This window comes from Elgaria multicarinata, chromosome 23, assembly GCF_023053635.1.
Source record: "Elgaria multicarinata webbii isolate HBS135686 ecotype San Diego chromosome 23, rElgMul1.1.pri, whole genome shotgun sequence".
In the NCBI taxonomy this organism is placed as follows: domain Eukaryota; kingdom Metazoa; phylum Chordata; class Lepidosauria; order Squamata; family Anguidae; genus Elgaria; species Elgaria multicarinata.
In genome coordinates, this window is record NC_086193.1 from 136,680 (window position 1) to 160,325 (window position 23,646).

Consider the following 23,646-nt stretch of genomic DNA (forward strand, 5'->3'; position numbering starts at 1 on the left):
AAAACACTAAGAAGAGACATACTCTGCTTGGTGTGCCCTGCCACGCTGGCTGCAAAACAGAGGCGTTCACTCTCTTTTCCCTCCCTCCCTGGGCAAGCCTGCAGAGGGTGCTTCGGATTTTGAATAAATATTCAATTAATTGTTACTGTTTTGAATTTTATTGTTATTTTTTCCTTTGTGGGTCGTTGAAAACCGCTATTCTGAATAATGATTTTTATAGTGTAGGGTAGGGGGCACTGGGCATGAGTTTGTGGAACCAAGGGGGCGGTTACCTGAAAAAGTTTGGGAACCACTGAGTTAGACTTATTCCCAGGGAAGTGTATATAGAACAGCAGACCAAAGAGAGGGAATCGCGGTGAAGGTACATTTGCTTTGTCATTCTGTAGAATAAAAAGTGTCCAGAACGAGGGTGCGGGCGTCCGCCAGACTAGGCACCTTCGTGCTCCACCCCTCACGCACCCACCCCAAAGGGGCATGTATTTATAGCCTCGCTTGCCCGGCGCCCCCTTCTCCCTGCTCTGCTCTCGCCCCCCCCCCCCCCCCGGGACTGTTTTCAGCCCCGAAGGAAGGGCGTCTGCGAAGCGACCCCTCGCGGGGGGATGGCGGTGAAGGGTTAACCCCGGAGCCGCCCTTTCCGTATGACTCTGCGCAGCAGCCCCAGTTGCGGCGGGGTGGAAGGAACAGTGTCAGGAACGCGGCCACGTCCCGGCGGCGGATCGCAGCACCACCGACGCGCTCTCGCTCGCTCTCTGGCTGCCCGCCCCCCGCGGGACGCCCCCCCACCCCACCCCACCCCCGCGGCTCCAGCTCCAGCTCCAGGGCAGCCGGGCGAGCAGCATGCAGCGGCGCTGTGCGCAGAGGGCGCCTGGCTGCGCGAGCCGCGGTGCGGATGCTGCGCTCGGCTGAGGCGGGCCAGGCTGCGCCGCGCCCCGGAGCAGGGGACAGGGGCCCCGGCATGGCGGGAGACGCGTCCCCCCGGGGGGCCCCGGACGCTGGGCCATGGAGGCAGGGAGCCCCGCCGGGCGCCAGCAGCGGGCTGAGCCAGCAGCAGCCGGCGTCGGGCGCCCGCGGCGTCTGGTGAGTAGTGTGCAGTGGGCCCCGGGGGCGACGCGCTCCATGGCTTCATGCGGGGAAACTGAGGCTCAGCGGCTGGAGGCGTTCAGCTGAGGGCAGGCGGGGAGGGGGCGGCAGGGGGCTGCGGGTCTCTCTGGGCCCCTCTCTCCGGCGGCTGCCCCCTCCCCGCCTGTGGAAGCCTTCTCGCACAAGCCCACGCATACACCGGCTCTGACCATTAGGCCAAGCTCCCTTTTCAGAGCAGCATCCAGAGGGCTCAAGGGTTGGCACATCCTAATCCCAACTTCGCGTTTGAGGTGGGGCGGGCCACGAATGAGCAGAGAGCCGCAGAGGCTGCCGGACGAGCGCCCTGTTCCCAACGGTGGTCAGCCAGATGAGAAGCGTGCCTCCCTTCCGCTTCTTCCCCGCCCCACAACCGGTATGAGGAGGTAGACGGCTCCTGCACAAGGAGGCTCCGCGGAGCTGCCGTGGCTCCTCTCCTTGAGCCACAACGGTGACACGGGTGGGGGTGGGAGGTGCCACTTCCTTGACCAGGGCAATGAAATGAGATCCAGCCTCTGTGGTTTGTGTGCTGTTGAGGAAAGGGCACCGTGAAATCCTGGCGGATCGTTCTCTGGAGAAAAGCCTCCTGGCTCTGGAGACGCGGCTCCCTTTGTGACCTGGGTGAGCATTCTGTGGCTCATGGCCCGTGACTGCTGCCCCTGTTTCTCTCGGAAAGAGCCGAGCACCCTCGGGTGCGGCAGGGTGTGGGAACGCGCGGCCTCCGCAGTAACGAACTCTGCCGCACCCAAGGAGGGTCTGTGCAGACTCAAAGGTGCTGGGCAGGATGGGGCCTGCCTGGATGCCCCACCCAGGGAGACTAGGGAGGGAAAGCCAATCTGCGTATGCTCAGAGGCCCAGCGCTGAGCCTCGCTGTCCCCTCCAGAGCCCTGGGGCTGAGATGGGAGACCGGGGCGGGGCGGGGCGGGGGGGACCCTAATGTCTTTTTCTTGCTCACTTATATTTCATGCCTCCTAAATCTTGTTTATGTTTCCTGAGCGACTTTCCCTCCCCGCCCCGTGCTGCCTGCCCCCCTGGCGTGTCTGAGACACGCACACCTCTTGCACCCTTCAGCGCCGTCTGGCGTCTCCAGGTGTGCAGGAAGGGGACACCCTGCCGGCAGTGACATTCCTCCTGGCCCTCTGGGCGACCGGCGGAGAGGCAGAGATACCCCGAATTGGCCAAAGCCACACCAGATCCCGAAGGGAGGGACCCCTCCCTAGCCCACGGCACGTGCTCCACTGCTGCACGTAGAGGTGTCCTGAGGAAGGACGGATGGTTGGGGGCGGGGGCGGGCGGAAGGCATCGCTTTCCCCGTTTATCCCAGGAGGATGCCAGCTGTGCTTGGCTGGCAGTGAGCTCCAGAGAGCTGCATGTTTTCGAAGTTGGCAGCCTGTTTGGGAGCGTCTGGTTCCCACCGGCCTCTGACCTCTGCCGGGCACGCGGGGCTGGCCACAAAGGAGTCCCGCCTGAGCCCTCGGCTGGCTTTCTGAGCCTGACCCATGGGTGGAGCGCCCCCCTCTCCTCTGCCCCCCCACCTAACAGATCTCCCAGCGGGAGCATGGGAGAGGGAGCTGCCACCCATTCCCTGTACCTGGTTCCGATCCTGCCCTGTGCTCAGCCGCAGGGGCTCTGCCTCAGCCTCAGTTTCCCCCACCTGTGAAAGGGCCAAAACTGGATGACACGTTTTGCCTTTTGGACCAAGCCCCCAAATTACAACGGGCTCATTAATGCCTCCCCTTGCAACCCTGTAAGCCAGTGGAGGTCTAGGTTGGGAGGGCGGGTGGGGCGGGTTTGCGCCCTGGGCCTAAGGCTCCCCACCCCTGATTTAAGCTCCTTCCCGTGTGTCACGCCAAAGTTACGGGGTGCCTGACCAGAACTCTTTATGTGAATTAGTCTGCCCTTCCTCGTGCTGGGAGATGGGAGCGCTGGAGCGGCAGAGGGCTTCCCCTCTTCCCTGGGGGTCACCTGGGGGCTTCCAAACTCAGGTCAGAACAGAGCCGGGGAACGAGCCGCTCCTGAGCCCGCCCAGTGTGGTGAAGGCAAGTGCTCTTCCTGGGGGCAGGAGGCCTTCAGCGAGTGCTGGCGAGATTCACACCTGGATCTCCCTTGGTGCCCATGGTTCCTCTCCAGCCTCGGGTGTCCTCCCCAGCCCCAAAGGCCCAGCGGTTGGAGGTCTTAGATCCCTCAAGGCAGAACCAAGAAAGGGCTTTGTGGTGCAGTGCAGAACTGGCTTACGGAACTCACCTCCACAAGCTACGGCCATGGCCAGGCGCTGCGGGCCGAAGCAGGTGTGGCGTTCAGAGGTCCCAGGCTGGCTCCTCTCCCAGCGTTTTTGTTTTTCAATGATGAATAAAGAGCCGGGTCCAGATTAGAACTGTGGCACTGGGGAAGGAAGGGTTAAGCCAGGTGGGAAGCCCCCCCCCCCACCTCCACAACTACAACAGAGTTCTCTAAACCCATAGGATTAAAGAATACTGCATCACGTTACTCAGCCAGCTTGGTAGGAACTCCATGTTCAGGAGAAGTCTGCTCCAGAATCCCAGGTGTTGGGGGCAAAGAACCACGAGGGGAGCTCCTTGTCTTGGTGCACGGCTTTTGGCTTTCCTCTTGAGGGATCCGGTTGGCCACTGCCGAATCAGATACTGGGCTCTTGTTGGCCTGATCCAGCAGGGCTCTTCTGATGTTCTTGACCATCTGTGAATCTGCACGCCAGCATCTCATTCACCCACAGGACTAGAACCTTGATTTGTAGAGGAGATTTGTGATTATTCTAAGCAGGCCCCCCTCTGCTCTACAAGCAACTGCAGAGAAGGTGTGTGTTGTGCATGCTAAAACTGTGCGTGTGCATGTGTACATTCCAGTGGGCCCGTGGACCCGCCTGATCATGATTAATTTAGGAGGGCTGCTCCAAACAGACGCGGTACTTTCAGCGATGAAAGACAAAATTCCACCAGCTTTACACTCTACAGCTCCGGATGACTCACGGCGCACGGAAAAATCCCCGGGAGTGTTATGCTGCCGCGTTCTTCTCTCTCTCTCTCTCTCTCTCTCTCTCTCTCTCTCTCTGGGAAGCCCATCCTGCCCACCAGCTCACTTTTAATGGCACTTCTGGCTGCTGAAACAAGAGCAGAGTGACCCGCAGGCCCTCGTGGGCTTCACTTCTGGCTTTTATCTTATTTTTCCAGGGCAGGAGCACGTGGGATCTTATCTCTGCTTGCTTTTGTCCTCTGCCGCCCACAGATCAAAATGCCAGAATAAATTTGGCAGCTGCAGCCAGAGCCAAAATGCTTCGGGGCACAACCCCAGCCAGAAAGATCCCTCCCTCCTTGTGTGGGAACCGACTGGGGAACATAAATGTAAGGGGAGAGTCCTTCCCTTGAGCATGTGCAGAGTCCTTTCTCTGCGCATGATCTGGGTTTGCTGCTTGGGACTCCAAGGAGCCCAGAAGGTCTGCAGTCAGCTGGGTCTGTGTGTTAGTCGGCTACAGATCACCCACCCCCACGCACATGCACAAAGGCATACACATGTATATATGGTGCATAAGATGATATACGGACCACGAAATGCATGAGATTCGAAGGCCGTGACTTTTATGCGAACCTCAAAATAAGCACAGAAGCCGCCTGACACAGTAAGTCCAATTTAACACCTCTGGTGGAGGAAGGAACCCTGGTGAGTCCTATACAAACTGCATTGAGCAGGGGGTTGGACTCGATGGCCTTATAGGCCCCTTCCAACTCTACTACTCTATGATTCAATGAAACACATGTGCAAGAGCTATTCCTGTGTCTTTTTGGAGAAAGGAGCATGTGTAACGTCAGCAAATACGTGTGTGGATGAGAAACGGGAGAAAATCCAAGGGTGCCATAAAGTTTTACACTTATTTTGTAAACTGGAACACGGGAAGCTGTGGGACTCCCCCACCCGGCCCACCCACTGTCCCCCTAGCCCAGTATTGCCGGCATTGACTGGCAGCAGCAACGGCTCTGCAGGGTTTCAGAGCCGCTGCTGCTTCCTAGCTCTACCTGGAGAGGCTTCTGGGGGTCGAACCCGGGGCCTTCTGCAGGCCCAGCAGTGGCTCTTCTGGCACGGAGCTGCGGCCCCGTCCACTTGTGCAGGGTCACAGAAATGCGACGGCCCACCCTCACACGGCTTGTATCGCGTGGCCTCTCGGCCCCTCTCCCAACAGGCCTTCCTCCCTGTATCCACAGGGGTGCGTCTCTCGAACTGAGGACTGACAGCGGGGTGGGGTCTGGTGCCTGGCCTGCTGCGCTACCTGCGCTCTTTGCCCCCTGTGTGCCTGGCAGGCTCAAGCGGCAGAATTGGGATCCTGGCCTAGCCAGCCAGCCGACAAAGCCGGAGCTGTCCGGGCAAGGGCCTGGGGTCTTCCCTGAGGGCCGGTGGGCGGCGGATGCCAGAAGGGCTGCCCTCCCACCTCTCTCGGAGGGGCAGAGGAACTCCGGCTGGCCTTCCATGCAGGCATTGACATGTCAGCACGTTTAGAAAAAGCAAAACAGCGCCGCAAGGGCTGCTTACGAACAACAACAACAACAACAACAACAACATCTCTGCATCTTGCCTCCTTCGGCTATAAATGAGAGCCGGCTGGCGTTGAAATGTGCATTTCAGCAGAAGACGTGAATTCCATGGAATCCCCTCCCTTCCTCGCCTCTGCAGCCTCCCAGAGGATAATAAGGTGTCTCGTTCTAAATGGCAAAAGAGAGCAGTTGGAGGGAGGGAGGGAGGGAGGGAGGGAGACCTGTCGTCGTGCTCCCCTTTGCTACCTCCTCTCCTTTCTCCAGCTATTGAGAGCCCACCTTCCTTGGGACTGCACCATCCGTGCACCAAACTCCAGACTGCAGAGAGGCGACCTAGAGGGGCATTTCAGCGGCTGTCCCGCTTCTGTGGGACATCTTTCCCCAAGAGGCCCCTTTTAATTTCAGGCTGCAGACTTGGCATTCAGTGGCCTGGATTAAGCCAGCTCTGGATAGCTTTTTAATTTAATTTTATGTAGTGTGTGTTTTCTTTGTGTGCCTGCGTGTTGCTTTGTTTTTAACCGTTCACCCACCTCAAGACAGCAAGGGAACTCAGCAAAGGAACGTGTGACTTGTTCCGGCACCTTCAGAGCGGCACGATCGCCCATAGCAGGCGCGCCTGGACACAGCTGCTCCTGAAGGCCTTTCTGCCGCTGCCAAGCTATTCTGAACATGCGCCGGGTCCCTTGCCATGGATGGAGCGGGCCGCTGCCGTCAGAGCTCGCCCTGCAGAGAGATCAGTTTGCTTCCAAGAGCCCTCAGCAACAGAGGGCTGTGTGGAGATGTTCATAGTTCTATAGCTGGGGGCACGTTCCATGGCTGCCACTTGGTGTGCACACGAGAAAGGCAGGAATGCAGCTGTAGAGGTGCATGGAGCCATAGATAGATGGATGGATGGATGGATGGATGGATGGATGGATGGATGGATGGATGGATAGACAGACAGACACACACACACGTACGTACGTACATACGTACGTACGTGAGAGATTCGAGAGAGCCGGGTTTCCAGTTGCATTTCATCCATCCTGCATTTTCGGGATCACCTGGGGCATGTTTGCTTGTCCCTTCATTCTTCCGCAACCCCCACCCCCACCCCCACCCCCACCACCCCACCCACACAATGCAGGCGCTAACTCTAAGTCTGACATCTTCTTACTGCTGCTCAAGGGGTTTATTTCTTTTTTAAAAATATCATTGCCCTATGTTGGAATAGGGGCATTCTGAGATGGTGCGATTCTGTATTTGGGGGCTGGGGGGGTGGCTGGGCTGGGCGGTGAAACAGATCCACAGTGTGTCAGTTTTAACTGCTGCCTCCCCTTCTCCCCTTGAGGAAAACAGCATTTGGGACGTATGAATCAAAGGAGGCCCTTTAAATATTGGGAGGGTTGAGGGTTCCATGGCTTTCTAGCCTGGGTTTCGAAACTGACCGACTCGACTTTGAAATTGAATAGAAAAATCAAGTTTGCAAGGTTGTGAAGGTGACCAGAAAGTGATTTCAACCACACAGGCAGGACACAGGATGCTAAACTGGTGCCCAGAAGAACTGGATTCAAAATGTGTGTGGTGACCATGTGTGGTCAGGAAAAGGGAGGGGACAACACTGACCACGTCCGTGTCCACGTTGTCCATGCACCCAAACAGCCCCCACCCACCCACCCCTGAAGTGGGAGCTGCCTGTGAGAATTCTGCTTCTAGCTTACAAGACCAAAAGGGTTACGGGGGAACTTCTTCCATTTCACCAGTGAAATTTCCCTGATGAAACTCTTAAGGGATTTCCCTCAGACCTGCCAGTTTGATTGGAGAGAAAGGGGCAGTGAAGGATGTGTGTGTGTGTGTGTGTGTGATGGGGGGTGTGTGTGTCTTAGGCTAGAAGGAGACTGGGTCAGAGTACTTCTGATTCTAGCTGCAGGATTTTGGGAACCATAATTCCAATGGCACATTTCATTTCTCCCCAACCCCCCCACAGGCACCCCTCTTCTCCTTGGAGCGTTCTGCTTCTCATCTGGCTGACTTTTGCATGCGCTGCTCAGGTAAGTCCTAAGGGCCCAGAGAGAGACTTCCCTGCCAGGCGTCTGTCAACACCCTCGTCTTCCACAGGAGACACCCGAGGCAAAGGTCCGCTGTGAGGAACAGAAAACATTCCAGGGCTGTAGGAGCCGCAGGGAGGTCTGGGCCCCTGTTGTGAGGTACGGGGGGGGGGGCAGAGTGTTTCCCGGAGGCGGCAGGGCCTGCGTTTGCTCGGCATCACAGGCCCCGCGTGACTCGCACCGGCCTTCCCTGGCCAGGGGGTTTCTCCCTGGGGGTTGCTTTCGTTGGGGCTTCGGGCAGGCTCTGACGCTGGCCGGCCCCTCCACGGGGGAGATGGTGGGAGCCCCCCCCCAGCTGAGGACCAAACCGGCAGCCCCACGGACTCGGCCCCTGTTCCCTTGGCATGGTGCTGGAGGTCACCCAACGGTTGCTCAGCTCCCAGCTCAGCAGCCACTGACCTCTTTATCCCTCTGTGTTTATTCGACATTTCAGCCCCGAGTTCATCAAACCAGCAAGTTTTGGGAGGAGCAGCCAAGCCCTGCAGGACGTGCTGCATTTCCACTTAATTTCTGGGCAGCTTTGGGAGGGTTTTATCTGTTCGAGGCATGTGAAGTCGACTAGCCATGGCTTAATCTCTGCCGTTCAGGAGATCCTGCACTTTACCTCCTGGGCAGGGGAACAGCACTTGGTACATGCCCAGGTTATCATCATTTCATGTGTCACAGGGCTTAGCTGTGGTATCACGGAGAGATTTGCGAGGTTCAGCAATGGACTCCAATCTCCATATTTAAAAACCCAACGAGGCAAGCCCACCCACATACCCCATGGACATCGGAGTCCCTGCCATGTACGCGCTGCTGACATGTATGACAGCCCATGTGAGCCCCCCCTCCCTGTCCCTCCCCAGCTCTGCTTGTGGTCTGTTAATTTGGCTCCCAACGTATCTTCTATCTCGACAATCTGGAACGTCTTGCAGAAATGATCTCACTGGTGGCTAATTGGCGGATTGAACTTGCTCCTTCACAGCCACTCCAGAGCTCAGCTCCTGGCTTTGAACCAGCACTTTGGCTCCAACAACTCATGCACAACAAGCCTGGGCACGCTAACTCAGAAGTAAATCCCATGAAGCTCAATGGACTTACTCTCCAGCCGCTGATGAGGACATGCGGCTGGTCTCCTTTGCGTGGGTGGCGTGATGTCATTCCAGCGCAGGTGGTGATGGGGCGCCCGGCCTCTCTGCCAATCAACAGGAGGGCTCTCAGTACTTACTGGTTGATTTAAAAGGGGGATCAATTCCTGGCTACTGGTCTTGATGGCTAAATGCAACTTCCAGGATCAGAGGCAGTAGGCCTGGGTGCACCAGTTGCGGGGGGTGGGGGGCTGTGGCACCCGTGTCCCGCTTGTGGGTTCAACCGTGTCCCGCTGTGTCAACTGAGTCCCGGACTGGATGGACCCTGGGCCTGATTCAGCATCAGGGCTCTTCTGATGCTCTTCCGTTCTTGTTAGCTGCATCTGAACCTCCTCCGTGGGGATCCGAGCAGCACCCTTCAGGCTGCCTCCCCAGGGACGGACCTTCGTTTTCCTCCCAAGGTGGCTGTACGTCAAACCAGTCCCTAAGCCGGGCCGAGGAGCCTCTCTCAGTCCGAAGGAGAGATTCCATTTTGGAGAAGCGGAGGGGCTTCCCAGTGGTGGGCGGGACCGGAGGCAGAAGGGCTGGGCCCAACATCATCATCATGATCACCATCATCATCCCACGGCATCTCTTAGCTTCTAACCTTTTAAAATGGGGAGGGGGGGAATCCAGAGGGTTGGATCTGGCCGCCTCACTCCTGCTCTAGGCTAAGCCACGGAAGTGATTGTTCTACCCTGGGCTCCACAGCCTGCTTTGAGAGCCACTCATTTAGCAGCTCTCCTCTTGCAAAGCTTACCTTGATGCTCCGGTTGCCCATTTGAAGTAGCGACACGCTTCAGTGGCAAATTGCCGGAGCTACTGCAGGGCCTGACTTGAGCCTGGGCCCTCTTTTCAAGGGTCATGAGGGACCCCCACTCCTCTTGTCCCAGAGCAGGCGGTCAGGCAGATCGCAGCCCGGGCTTCTTTGGGGGTCTCGATTCTGCCCTTCTGCGGGGCCTTGCCAGTCTCCTGGAGTCTCCTGCTCTTTCCGCTGGTGACTCCAGTGCTTCCTCGGAGAGTGAGAACGCTGAACCGGCCCCGCTGAGCACGTCGCCTCGGAAAGAATGTAACCTGCTGCGTCTGAGGAATCCTTGGGAGACAAGATCCAGATGAGGAAGGAGGTTTCTCTCCCTCTGGAGCCCTCCGGGGTCGTTTGCATCTTGCTGGGACAATGCTCTTGCCCCTGCAGCTACTGTGAGGGTTGCAGCTGAGCTCCCGAGGGGATTCCCGGGGAGGGGGGTCTGGTCGGAATGGCGCCTGCACTCCGCAAGGCTGGGATCCACCACTCCAACCAGCCTGCTGTGAACACGGTGACTTCCCACAAAACCACGGGCAGAGTCCTACTGGAACAAGGCCACGGCCCACCTTCCCCTGCGTTCCGGCTCCCCCCCCCCCGCCAGAGCTGTTTTGTACGGGGGGGGGCTCCCTGGGGGGGACCTCGTTGCCTCTGCCTGGCTTGCGGGTGGCCGTCACAAGCTGGCAAGGGGCAGAGAGTGGTCCGCTGGGGACTTGACGGATGGCCAGTTTCTCACGGACCACCTTGCACCTGCCGCCTTCTGGGGCTCTTGCAAAGAACGCTGGCAGTCAGATCTGTTCTGGTCCAGCACAGCACCAAGAGGGCAGACTTGGGTCACTCAGCACAGAGCATGGGCAATGCCGTAAGTGTTCAGGGGTCCAGGGTCCCCTGCCTTGTACAGTTCAAGGCTCCTGAGGGCTCCTGTGTTGCAGGTTTAAAGCACACCTGGCACCACAGGGATTTGGGGGTCTTGTTTTCATGAAAAGCAGCTTTTGCAAGATGAGGCCATGGCCCCCTTCCTTTACGTTGGCCCAGCAGCATTCGTAAGGACATAAGCAGCAGCCTGCTGGGTCAGACCGAGGGTCCTCTGTTCGTACAGGGGCCAACCAGCTGTCGACCAGGGACCCACAAAGCAGGTCATGGTGCAGCAGCACCCTCCCACCCATGTTCCCCAGCAACTGGTGCTCAGAGGCTTACTGCCTCTGATATTGGAGGTAGCACATAGCCGTCAGGGCTAGTAGCCGTGGATAGCCTTCTCCAGGGATTTATCCAACCCTCTTTTAAAGCTATCTGAATTGGTGGCCATCACTGCATCTTGTGGAAGGGAGTTCCACAGTTGAACCCTGCGCTGTGTGACGAAGGGCCTTCTCCATCTCTTCTGCTCATCTTCTCGCCACGCTCACACACAGGCAGGCAGACACGCCTTCCTTGGTTGCTCCTTTTCTTCCTGGCACCCTTCCACATATTGGATGCTTCTGTCTTTTTGGGAGCTGTTGCTTAGTCCAGCGATAAATATTTAATTCTTTTGACCTTTCTGTCATAAACAAAGATAGATTCTTCTCAGGCACAACCTCTGAGCATGATCTTGTACACAAACACACACACACCCAAATCTGCATCTGGACCGTTTGGCCAGGACCAGTAAAAGCCGCCCTCCCCCCCCCCCCCCAGCTTATCTGCCATCTCCAACTTCCATTTTTCCTGTAGTTTGAGAATTTGGGGAGGTACCTTGGTGTGTGTGTGTGTGTGTGTTTGCATATGTGCGTGCTGGTTTGGCTCTGTCCACATAACAGGCTCTCAACAGGGAAACCCGTTATAAAACTCTGTTCCAAATTTCTGGCAAGAGATAATAAAGCAGATGTTAGGAGGAGACTCCAGAATTTAATAGGACCCAGTGGAAGGGACAAAAAACAAGAACAGAGGCAGAGACTCAGAAAATGGCTTTGGGGATGGGATGAAAGGGGATCGTGCTTCTTCTGCGGAAGGGCCCTGGGACCAGGGCTGCCTCCTCCGTTGGGGAGACAGGGCTCCATAAAGGGGGAAGGGCTGATGACGGCCGGGTACCCTCTCTCTCCCTCCCTCCCTCCCTCTTTCTCCTGCTTCCCGTGTGAGTGTGCGCGCGCGTCCGTGTGAAGACTCTATTCAAGGAGCATCATCACACCAGAGGCCAAAAGTGGTCTTGTCTCATGGTGGTTTCGCAACATCATGGGAAATGCAAAACCAACACAAGTCTCTGGGCTGCTTTGCAGGAGAAATTGCCTCCTCTCCGCCAGGACGGTGATGAGATCACGTACAGAGCACAAGGAAGGGCCAAACTCAGTGGTCCAGAAGCAGAATATCTCGAGAACAGCCCCCACCCCTCCCCACCCCTCTTCTAAGATCGACTCCTGCCTGGACTCTCTGCTCCATGTCGGACGTCTTCCTTCACCCCCAACGCCAGACTTGTGACAGGCAGGCAGGAAAGGCAGGGCCTTCTCAGCTGTGGCTCCCAGGACGCGGAACTGCCTCCCAAGAGGGGTCCGGCCACCTGGCCTCCTTTACATGGGCCGTGGAGACCATTTCCTTTTATTCCAAGGGGCTTTCTTAGATCTCTTTTGCTGGCCAGCCGTAAAAGAATTGTGGGAGGTGTTTGTTCCCAAGATGTTCTGCTTGGTAGTTTAAACAAACCTGGGACCCTCCGGCGTGTGCTGACTTTGACATCTTTCTTTAAGTAGGGGGCAGATGGCGAGGCGCCAGGGATCCACCAGCCTCGCCACCGGCGCCAGCCGAGCCATGGGGCGTGGACCCACTGGGGCAGCTGGAGCGCCTGTTCCAGTACATGTGGGGACGGAGCCTCTTTCCGGACCAGGAGATGCATCAGGTGAGCAGGCAGTGGCGGCAGCGTGGGGACGCGTGTCCGTCCCTGTCCGTTGCGTGGCTCGCGCAAGGATGAACAGATTGGTTAACTTGCAGAGGAATCCTGTGCCTGTCTACTCAGAAGCAAGTCCCCCTGAGTTCAGTGGGGCTTACCCCTAGAGAAGTGGCTGCAGGATTGCCACCTAAGGCTTCGATCCCGCTCACACTTACCTGGGCGTGAGCCCCACTGAACCCAGGCACAGGGAGGGTCGCAGGCGTTGGGCCAGTCACGGGGGTCTCTCTGCGTGGCCAGAGTCGGGGAAGGATAACCCGGCCCTTTCCCCCAGATCGCAGTTGTTGTTTTCCTTACATGGGAATCTATTACCCACCCTGACCCTGAAGGGCCAGAACCGTCAACCATGGCTCGGTGGGACCATCCACGGGGAAGAGGGCGCGTGCTTTGGCCACCCCTGGGAAATTCAGCCGCTTCTCCCTTTTTCCTCTTTGGGTGCAGGTTCCCCGAGGAGGAGCTCTGTCGAGGGACGCCCAGGCAATATCGTGTGTGTGAGCGGGACGTGAGTATTTGCCTGCAACCGAGCGCATCACCAAAGGGCGCGGGCGTTGGGCCGGCCACGTGGGTCTCTCTGCATGGCCAGAGTTGGGGGACGATAACCCTGGACCTGCTCCTCTTCTTCACTGCCACCCTGGGCCTGTTCACCTGCTGCCTCTCGCCCTGGCCCAGACAACGGCGGTGGTGAGGAGGAGGGGCAGGAGACACCGCAGTCTCCTGGCGCTCTGTCTGCCAAGCAACCCAGAGGGAGCCAGGGCAGCGGGTGGCCGTGGTGGTGAGAAGGGAAGGGGCCCATTGGGGGGGGGGGTCCTAGCTTGGTGCAATGTCCAGAGATGCTTTGAGGGGAGAGTGCTGCCCCTGGTGTCGCCTAGCAACCACCAATAGGGAGGGGAGGCATCTGTGCATCATAGCAGTCGCCAGTAGGCAGGGGGCAGGCGTGGGGCCAGGAAGGAGGCTCCCGGTGGGTGGGTGGGTTTCCCCCCTCCCTCAGCTCACCCTTGTGGGTGGTGCAAGGGGCCAAATCCAGTTAGCGCTCAGTCCCGGCTGGCTCTCGGGGTCTGCCTTTTCCTTGACGTCTACAGCCTTTGCCGGCCTGCGCTAGCCTTTCTCCCTCCCCGTAGCAGGAGTGCCCCGTTGGCTCCGTTCCCTTCTGGGCGATCCAGTGCTCCCTCTACAACGGCAAGCCCATCTTGGGGGGCCAGACCCCGTACGAGTGGGTCCCGTTCCACGGAGGTAAGTTCAGCCCCGCTTGCCTGGTATCAAAGCTTCAGTCGCTTAGATGAGGTCCACAGAACTCCTTCCATGCCAAGGGCCGGATTCTGCCTCGGAGAAGCTTCCATGGGTCACATCCTGGTGCTGAGCAGGGCCCAAGGCAAAAGCACCAGCTTCAACGCCTTAATGCCAGTAGCTGAACCTTCGGAAAGCATTTTGAGTTTTTAGAACGGGGAAAACTGCACCCGGTGATTGGTGGCTGCGGGAAGGGGGCGGGGCCATCTGGGGAAGGGGGAGGGGCCACCTGCACACCTGACTGAGATTAATTATTAAACACATTTTAAATCTACTAAAACGGCAGAAGGGGAAGAAAACAAAGAAACCTGAAACGTATTTAGTTCTATAGCGATCCTAAGGCTCGCTGTGATCAAAATTCTCGTGAACTATCTAGCTCAGTGGTTCCCAAAGTGGGTGGTACTGCCCCCCTTGGGGGCGGTGGGATTGCATAGGGGGACGCTAAGAGGCAAAGGGGCGTCAGGGGGGCGCTTGAGGTGGTCTTTTCCGAGAAGCGCCTCTCCACAAGGTCTTAAAACCCAGGGACACTTTTATGGGAGAAGGTAGTTTGGTCCCAAGCCATATCGGGGAAGAAGCCACATATGTATTAATGCCGTTTAAGAAGAGCCCTTTTAATGGTGAATTGAAATGTTTCAAAAGCAACAAAATGCTAATGAAGAGACAGACCCTGCTTGGTGTGCCCCGCCATGCTGGCTGCAAAACAGAGGCGTTCGCTCTCTTTTCCCTCCCTCCCTGGGCAAGCCTGCAGAGGGTGCTTCAGATTTTGAATAAATATTCAATTAATTGTTACTGTTTTGAATTTTATTGTTGTTATCTTCCTTAGTGGGTTGTTGAAAACCGCTATTCGGAGTAATGATTTTTATAGTGTAGGTTAGGGGGCACTGGGCATGAGTTTGTGGAACCAAGGGGGCGGTTACCTGAAAAAGTTTGGGAACCACTGATCTAGCTGTAATGCTGCTGCCCCCCCACTTCCAGTAACTGGAAGATGTGAGAGGTTGCAAGATTCCCAACAGATGAAACGCAGGACCTAAATATCTTTAGGCAGAGAGTGATAGCCACTAACCCATGACAACGTCTCTCCCGTCCATCTCCAGCGTCGCCTGGGATCTTTTGTGTGTGTCCCCTACCTACCTCCCCCCGATCTGACCCCGTTTGCCTCCCTGTTTGCCAGCTCCAAACATCTGTGACCTAAACTGCCTCGCGGTGGGACACAATTTCTACTACACCTTTGGAAGGGTTTTGGACGGGACCCGTTGCAGCCCAGAGTCTAGAGACCTTTGCATCAGCGGCCAGTGTTTGGTGAGTCATGTCACACTTTGGGGTGTGGAAATGGGTGGGCAAAATGCACCCCGCTCCATTTCAACTATGGAAGGAGGACAGAAGGCATTTTGTGATGCGTTGGAGCTGCGGGGCGGAGAGAGCAAAGATAAACGAACCGCCCTTCATGCGGGTGGAGCGACCTTTTCTGCAGCTGGAGGAATCGGTTGCTGGTGGTCAAAATGCTGCCGGTGCAGGAGGGGACCCTTTTAAAGGAGGCGTGCAGCCGCTGGCCAACGTAATGTTTATACCTTCCCTATCCAAACTCATAATGCTATTAGTGGGTTTGCGGTCTTCCCTGGTGTGGCTCCTCCCAAAGCGTTTTGGGAATTGCCGTTTCCTGAAGGCGTTGAGAAGTCTGTAAGATACACACTCACGCTAGTGATACTGGCGAAGTTTGATGCGGCCTGATTGGAAGTATGGATACATGCATCCCATAATGCTCCCCTCCATTGGGAAGTGAGCTCATTTCCACTACCCCCAAATTCTTCTTTAGCCTGTCCTTCCCGCCTTGGCATCTTGAACACAAAAGCCACCATCCCCAAGTGCCAGGGGCTCTGGGAAATGTAGTTTTCTCAGGGCGTCTGTGAGTCCTTCGTGTGCACATTCCTTGGCTCCCGGTGGCGGCGGCGGGGTGGGGGGGCTGTTCCTCTGGGGCCGTGGAAGGCAGATCTGGAGGGTTTGCAGCGGTCAGCTTCATCCTGACTCAGAACCGGGTTCCATCCTGCCTACTGCTGTGGACGCTGACCGGCAGCATAAGCTCTCCAGGGATGCAGGCAGGGTTCTTTCCCAGCCCTCCCTGGAGATCCTGCCAGGGGTCGAACCCCCCCCCCCCATGCCGTCGTCTGGACGTGGGGGAGGCATTCTTGTGCTCCCAGGGATGTAACAAGGAGAAGAATGTGGTGGTGGTGGTGGTGGTGGTGGTGGTGGGGAGTTTCACAACTGGAATTAAATAAGACCTGTTCCAATTTGAGGGAGGGGGAATATAGCTTCATTTGTCAAAATTGATTTGTTTAAGCAATTCTGCCTGAATTTTGAAAATACAATTGATATGTAAAGCATGTGAAGTACATGGACACCCACCAATCATTAAAATAGTTACAACAAAGAAAAGGTAAAGGAGGCACCATTTGAAACATGCACATTCCTAAATGATGGCCACACAGTGGAAGGACTTGTTGAAGTATTTGAAACGGAGCAAATTGTGAGAGGTGAAAAGCCTGTTTAAATAAGTCGCGAATGCTTAGGGAAGGGGCCTGACAGGTCTCTCCGGGGAGGGCATTTCTCAGATTCGGGGCCATCACCGAAAGGTCCCTGCCTATTGGACCTGTCTCTAGCAGGACAAAGAATCCCTTTGGGAAGCTACAGTTCTGCCGTTCATGCATAGCTCTAAAGATTAAAACGTGGCCGAAGCTTTGGCCGTGACGCCCCCACCCCGAGCCCGACTGGACATGTCTGATGCCTCCTCCTCCTCCTCCTCCTCCTCCTTGCCGTCTTTCCCAGAGAGCAGGTTGCGATGGGATCCTGGGCTCGGAAGCTCAAGCTGATGCCTGCGGCGTTTGCCACGGCAGGAACGAGTCGTGCATCTTCGTGCAGCGGGTGTTCCGGGCGGCGTTCCCCACCTCTGGTGATTGAATGCCCTGACGTTCCCCGTGGGTGAATGCTTTGGCTTTTGGCTTTGTTGCTCTCCTCCCCCCCCCCACCCGGTAGCGTGTTCTTTCCCTCCCCGACCCCCCCCTCCCTCTGCCCCTTGCCTCCCTACCCCGGAACTCCTCCGACACCTTCTCCGCTTAGAGCTGGCCTTGCTTGGGACACACGGACACACTTGCATGTGATCCGGTTCGGTGGGAGGAGGGGTTAAAAAAAAACTTCCGGGGAACGAATCGAGATCGGTTTCATTTTGTGCATTGTTTCGTTCCACCGCCTGAGTCAGTAAAGGCAGATGATCCCCCAAGGGGCAGCTGTGCTGCTGTGCCGTTGCAAAAACAACCCAGGAGCCTTCCGGCCCCATGAAGACTCTCAGTTACTCTGCCGAAAGCTTTCGTGAGCCTCAAATCTCTCCGCGCACCGGATGAAGTGGGGAAAGGGCCGCCAAAGCTTGGGCCAGAATACGTCCCCTCGCCTGTGAAGAGCCACCAGGCCCCTGGCTGTTTTTGCTGCCACAGACACACGTGGCTTCTGGGACCAGGAGCTGCAGGCCGTGTCCCGTGCAACCTTTGGAAATTAAAAAATGCCGCACTGTCGGATTTTTAATGCATCAGTTCTGCTTTGGAAAGAGCAGCAAATTTGGAGCTCCCGAAATCCGGGGAGAAATTCCCAAGGGGAGTTTTGGAAGCATTGCGAGGTGCCGTTTGGGGAGCTGTCTCTGGATATTTTACTTGTGAAGCCTCGGAAAGCCCTTTTGCCCGGAGTCGTGAGTCCTGCTGTGAGCGCTCTCCAGCCCCCCCCATGCTGTTCCCTTTGCCCCCACCCCTTTCACTCCAACGTGCCCCACTCTGTGCCTCTGATGGAAGCAGCCCCCTCGCCTGTCTCCCCACCTTCGCTGCCCCCTCCCCTCCCCCTGCACGTGACCTGCCTCCTTCTGATCCCTCCGCAGGTTTCTTCGGGTACAAGAACGTGACCCGGATCCCGGCTGGAGCCAGGCACATCAAGGTGACGGACCACAGCCGCAACTACCTCGGTAGGTCAGAGGCGGCCGCGGGGCTCCGTCTTCCACCCCTGCCCGTGCCTGTGCTGGCCTGTGTCCTTGCGCCGGGACACCAAGGCTCCCAGTTCTCTCCACCACCACCCCGGAGATGGATCCCGGGCACTGAGTACCGGTTCTGGCTCCCGAAGGAAGACTCCCTTCCTTCCCTTCCGCTGCGGAACGGCTCTCCGTCACGCCTCACGCTTAGCCCAAATCTGGGGCCCTGTTGGAATTCCCGCCCAGTTAGTCAGCCTGGTTCTACCCGTTGATTTATTCTTGGCATTATTTACAGTAGCTGCCCCACAATGCGGCTCATTGAACCCCGAAATACAATATAAAACCACAAACGCTACTAAAACCCAAGAGGCCTCACGCCGCCCGCTTTCTCTCCCCCCTCCTCCCTGCCCTGGCCCAGCTTTGATGAACGCCAACCAGCGCTACGTCATCAACGGGGAATGGTCCATCGACTGGCCAGGCGCGTACGCCGTGGCAGGCACCACGGTGCATTACGCTCGCACGGGCGACGCGCAGGAGAGCCTTGAGGCGGTGGGGCCCACCCAGGAGGACGTGTGGGTCATGGTGAGTCGGGCTGAGAACCCCTCGAAGAAGTCAGAGGCGGAGGAGGGGAGCCTGTCCACGGCCGGGAGCCACCATAGCCCAGCGGGCGGACGTTCGGGGTCGTCCACCGCTGAGCAGCGGTTGCCTGGCAGGGCAGCAAAGCCGCAGGGGTTCACGCCTTGCGGACCTTTGGCCTCATCCAGAAGGGTCCTTCTTATGTTCTTTAGACCGACGGGCAAAGCAGAGTCCAGGGCGCTACCGGGGCGGGAGGCTGGGGTGTGTGGGGTGGCTGCAGGCAGAGAGGATGATTCGGGGGCTTCTTTGCCTTGGGCGCACAATACGATTGGTTCTCACCCCCACCCCCTTTCTGGGTCAGGTCCTCTTCCAGGAGCACAACCCGGGCATTGAGTACCAGTTCTGGCTCCCAAAGCACCAGTCCCATCACGTCCAGAGCGACGCCAGCGCTCTCCGCCAGCCCCAGACCAGGGAGGCCGAGGGAGGGGCCCCAGGGGAGGCCCCCACGCTCCCACCCGCCACGGCAGCCACGCCCCACTTCCAGAATGCCCGGGGCACCACCAAGAAAACACCACGAGGGGAGGCGACGCCAGAGCCAGCAAGGACGGACACCCAGCCAGGTAGCTCCGAGGTCTTCTGCCAGGGGTGGGGGTGGGGGGTAGTTGCCCTGATTCTGGTGGGGTGGGGCTGAGGTGGGGGGGCACCATTTCCCCCAAATGTTCTCTTTCCATCTCTTTCTGTTTCGCCTCCTTTCCCCCAAGTAGTTTGGAGGGAAACTTCTCAGATTGCTCTTGGAAGGAAGGAACTTTGCATGTACAAATACGGACGTTCAGATGTTCAGGCTCCGGAACGGCCCCTGCTACTCTTCTACTCCTTTCCACCCAATTCCAAGGAAGCGGTTTCTGTGCTAAACCGGTGTTTGTTGGCAGTAATGGATTGGATGAGGGCAAACAAATTGAAGCTTAATCCAGATAAGACAGAGGTGCTCCTGGTCAGTCGAAAGGCAGATCAGGGAATAGGGATTCAGCTTGTGCTGGATGGGGTTACACTCCCCCTGAAGACACAGGTCCGCAGCTTCGGTGTACTTCTGGATTCAGCCCTGAGCCTGGATGCCCAGGTTTCGGCGGTGGCCGGGAGTGCATTTGCAGAGTTCAAGCTAGTGCGCCAGCTGCGCCCGTTCCTAGAGATGTCGGACCTGGCCACGGTGACACATGCCTTAGTTACATCCTGATTGGATGACTGTAACGCACTCCACGTGGGGCTGCCTTTGAAGAGTGTTCGGAAACTCCAGCTGGTTCAAAGAGCTGCAGCCAGATTGTTGACCGGGGCTGGTTACAGGGAGCAGACAACAACTCCCCTGTTAAAACAGCTCCTCTGGCTTCCCGTCTGTTTCCGGGCACAATTCAAAGTGCTGGTTATGACCTATAAAGCCCTCTATGGCTCGAACCTGCCCGTACTTTGAGATCTTCTGGAGAGGCCCTTCTTTCAGTCCCACCATCTTCACAGGCACGCTTGTGGGAACGTGGGAGAGGCCCTTCTCGGTGGCTGCTCTGGTGCTCTGGAACTCTCTTCCTGGGGACGCTAGGCGGGCTCTCTCCTTGGTGGGCTTTCGGAAGCAGGCTAAAACTTTTCTGTTCCAGCAGGTCTTTGGAGAATAATCTGGCCCTCCATCTATGTTAATGACTTATAATTTTGTTGTGTATTTTAAACGTTTATGGGTCCGTCCCCCCAATGTATGTTTTAAACTTTGTAAGGCTGCCTTGAGGCCCAGCATTGGGCAAAAGGTGGGATACAAATAAATATAATAATAATAATAATAATAATAATAATAATCGTCACAGCAGAGGGAAGGAATGTGACTTCTTCATGCCACACAGAGTTCGGCTGTGGAATTCGCTGCTGCAACGCCTCTGTCGACCACTTGCTGGTTCAATGGACGTGGGAGGGTGTCCAGTGGCATGCATGTCCTGCTGGTGGAACGCTCCCCGTCCGTGTGGCCGCTGGGCTTGGCCAGCTCCAGGGAGGCTGCTCTGCTGGCGCTCTGGAAGCTCACAGACCTCTACGTCTCCTGGCCAGGAGGAGGAACCGAGGGATGTGGATGAAGGTTGCGGGGGTGGAGAGCGGGGGAGGGGGGATGTTGCAGGGAGAGAGAGAGTGTGTGTGTGTGTGTGTGTGTGTGTGTGTGTGTGTGCGTGCCCGCAGCCAATTTGGAATGGTGCGTCTCTCTCCACGCTCCCTTCAGCCCGCATTCCCCTGAAAGGCTTTGTCCTCCTTGTCCTGCAGGAAGGTGTAGGCAGTGTGACACGCCGAGGGGGAAATCGCAGCGCATCCGCCATTACTGCAGCAGCGACTTTGGTACGGACCTCCTCCCCTTCCTCCCCCTGGGGTGGTGGGAGAAAGACCCCGCAAACCAAGGCCCTTTGTGGAATCCGTTTCCCCCATCACGAATTTTGGCTTTAGAGTTGGCAGCTGCATAGAAAGTAGGGTGACCCTATGAAAAGGAGGACCGGGCTCCTGTATCTTTCACAGTTGCATAGAAAAGGGAATTTCAGCAGGTGTCGTTTGTATATACCCAGAATGTGGTGAAATCCCCTCTTTGTCACAACAGTTAAAGCTGCAGGAGCCCTGCCCTTGGGACCAGAAACAAAAGAGGACAGGGCTCCTGCAGCTTTAATTGTTGTGAATTTCACCAGGTGCTGCATGCGTACAAATGACACCTGCTGAAATTCCCTTTTCTACACAACTGTTAAAGATACAGGAGCCCTGTCCTCCTTTCCACAGGGTCACCCTAATAGAAAGGAAAGTTTGGGAGGTGTGATTTTCTCAAACGGTGGCAGGCAGGGAGTGTTGCTCAGTGGGCAGAGCTCGTGCTTTCCAGGCCAAAGGTCCCAGGTTTAAATTCCTACTCAGGCACCTGCTCCCCTCTCCAGACGTGTTAGGATTGCAACTCGCACAACCCCACAGCCAGCATCGCTGTGGAGAAGGCTTGCCGTGAGCCTGACATTGAATTCATTGCAGGGAACGGTGGGGATGAAAAGGCAAACGGTGGCCAACCTCACAGGGCTGTTGGGCGGGCAGAGGCAACAGAAACGCAGCCCTCCCTTCAAAGGCTGAAGGGTTCTATAAAGGAAAACTGGCGGAGAAGTTTGAAGCAGCAATGGGGGCTAAGGGACCTTCCGAACTTCTTGGCGCCCGCCGCAGGGCTGCCTTGGCTGCTCCTAGTGCCATCTTCCTCCTCCTCCTCCTCCTCCCACAGTTTTCCGCGCCCGGATCCTCTCCAAGCGCTACGTCGGCCAGGAGACGCGCTACGACGTGCAGGTGAAGCACACGTACCACAACCGCTTCCCCATCATCCACCGCGAGTACGTCTGGGTCTCCAACACCTGCGATTGCCCCATGCTGGCCGAGCGGCGCGAATACGTCCTGATGGCCCGGCGCCACGTCAACTTCGAGCACACCCTCAACCGCATCCTGCTGCAGCGCTGGAGCTACGCCCGGCCCTGGTCGCCCCGGGAGGACCTGCAGCTCCGGGATGTGCCCAAGCACTGCGGGACACCGTGAGCTGCTGGGATCCCAGCCCACCCTGTCTGAGCGAGAGAGCGAGCAGGCAGGCAGGCAGGGGGTCCGCCATGAGGAAGACGGCACAGGCAGTGAGTCGGTGCCGGCCGCCGGGAGGCAGAAATTCCAGCTGCCCCCCCCCCCGCCAGCCCCAAACTCTGCTGCGGAACTGGCCGCTGGCCGGGAATTTTGGCCCTCCGTGCTCAGCATGGGCAAAGCGGGTGGCCTGCAGACCACGCTTTGCTGCCACTGTGGACCATGGGGGGCATCAGTATTTTACGGGACTTCACAGGAAGGGGAAATCTCTCTCTGCCTCCCTCATTCACACACACACTTTATTGTCCAGTCCTTTAGGTGGGAAAACATGCAGAGCAGATGAAAGGCTTTGGGGGGCTCCGTTGGGAGTTTTAGCTCACACCTGTCCCAACCCATCAACTGCCTTGTCACATCAACCACCCTTAATGGCCCAAGACTTTCTGGATTATTATGGTCACCTTACGCCCCAGACCCACCCACCCCAAAAAAACACCGTTCTCAGGTGTGAACAGCAAAAAGCGGGTTTTGTTTTCTCAGCACAACTCTGGCTTTGTGTGCACAACGCTCCAGACTGAAATCCCAGCATCTCAAGCTAAGGATCTCAGGGGCGGGTGGGTTGGGATGGGGGGTGGAATCTGTCTTTAAAGGACCCACAGTTAAATCCCATATTTCCTCCATGAAGCCCCACTTGATTCTCACTCTGTTTTTTCTGCACAACAACCTTGTAAGGTAGGCTAGGCCGAGAGAGAGAGAGAGAGAGAGAGAGAGAGAGAGAGAGAGATTGAGATTGATGGCTGAGTGAAGTGTGTGTGTGTGTGTGTGTGTGTCTGAAACTGGGTCTCCCCAATCCTAACCCTTTAACCGATACATGTTGCTCAAGAAGGCAGGACTAGAACCAGCAGGAAGCGGATTTTCACTAAACGTGAGGAGACCGCCTCCTCACAGTGAGAGGCTGTTGGGCAGTGGAACAGATTTCCTGGCTGGGGTGGGTGGGGTGTCTCCCTCTCACTGGAGGGATTTCAACAGAGGCTGGAGAGCCACCAGTGAGGCAAGCGGTAGCTGCAACCTGTGGTGTAGAGCCTGCGTTAAACAGGGGGTGGACTACATGACCTCTGGTGAGCCTCTTTCGGCTCTCTGATTCTACACGCTGGCTGGCTCTGTATAAGATCTCGGAACACCACCACCACCACCACCACTCATCTTGGGACCGAAAACACTTTTGTTTCAGAGCAAGACCGCTCACACCCACACACTGAGCCTCACGCTCACCCCAGAGTTCGCATCTTCTGGGGCGGCCGCCAAGGGTGCGCGCCGCGGGCGGTTTATTCCTCTCTTTCTTTCTGTAATGATCTCTAGCCGGCTTCTTTACAACAAAGTGTATTAACGCTCACTCTCAATAAAAATCATGACAAAAATTGTTACTTGCCTACAAAAAGACTGACAACACCTGAAACGTCAAAGAGGCCAAATTAACTTAGAGGCGCATTGTGGTGCATCTTCTGTAGACAGAAAAGGAGTCCGTCAAACCCTACAAATGCGGGGAGTTGGGGGACTTTCCCCCCACAAGGGATGGCGCCCGTAGAGGAGGGACCCAACTTGCCACGCGAGCTGCCCAGGGCGGCTGGCGAAGCGCTC

General features: G+C 56.9%; 1 protein-coding gene across 1 annotated transcript; it reads left to right on the plus strand.

The window, feature by feature from the left end:
• Nucleotides 1–794: 794 nt before the first annotated feature.
• Nucleotides 795–22,020, plus strand: ADAMTSL5 (ADAMTS like 5). Its single transcript, XM_063147088.1, has 12 exons — nucleotides 795–1,077; nucleotides 7,621–7,684; nucleotides 12,364–12,509; nucleotides 12,999–13,059; nucleotides 13,679–13,787; nucleotides 15,013–15,140; nucleotides 16,662–16,785; nucleotides 17,755–17,838; nucleotides 18,260–18,423; nucleotides 18,779–19,037; nucleotides 20,701–20,772; nucleotides 21,674–22,020. Exons 1-12 carry the CDS (start codon nucleotides 890–892, stop codon nucleotides 21,976–21,978), a joined length of 1,704 nt encoding a protein of 567 aa, XP_063003158.1. The 5' UTR covers nucleotides 795–889; the 3' UTR covers nucleotides 21,979–22,020.
• The last annotated feature ends 1,626 nt before the right edge of the window (nucleotides 22,021–23,646 follow it).

Bases quoted from the DNA above. Each gene is read 5' to 3' on its own strand.
- ADAMTSL5 (XM_063147088.1), top strand. From the start codon at position 890: ATGCTGCGCTCGGCTGAGGCGGGCCAGGCTGCGCCGCGCCCCGGAGCA. The intron at 13,060-13,678 runs GTGAGTATTTGC...TCCCCGTAGCAG, and splicing joins ATCGTGTGTGTGAGCGGGAC to GAGTGCCCCGTTGGCTCCGT. The intron at 15,141-16,661 runs GTGAGTCATGTC...CGTCTTTCCCAG, and splicing joins GCATCAGCGGCCAGTGTTTG to AGAGCAGGTTGCGATGGGAT.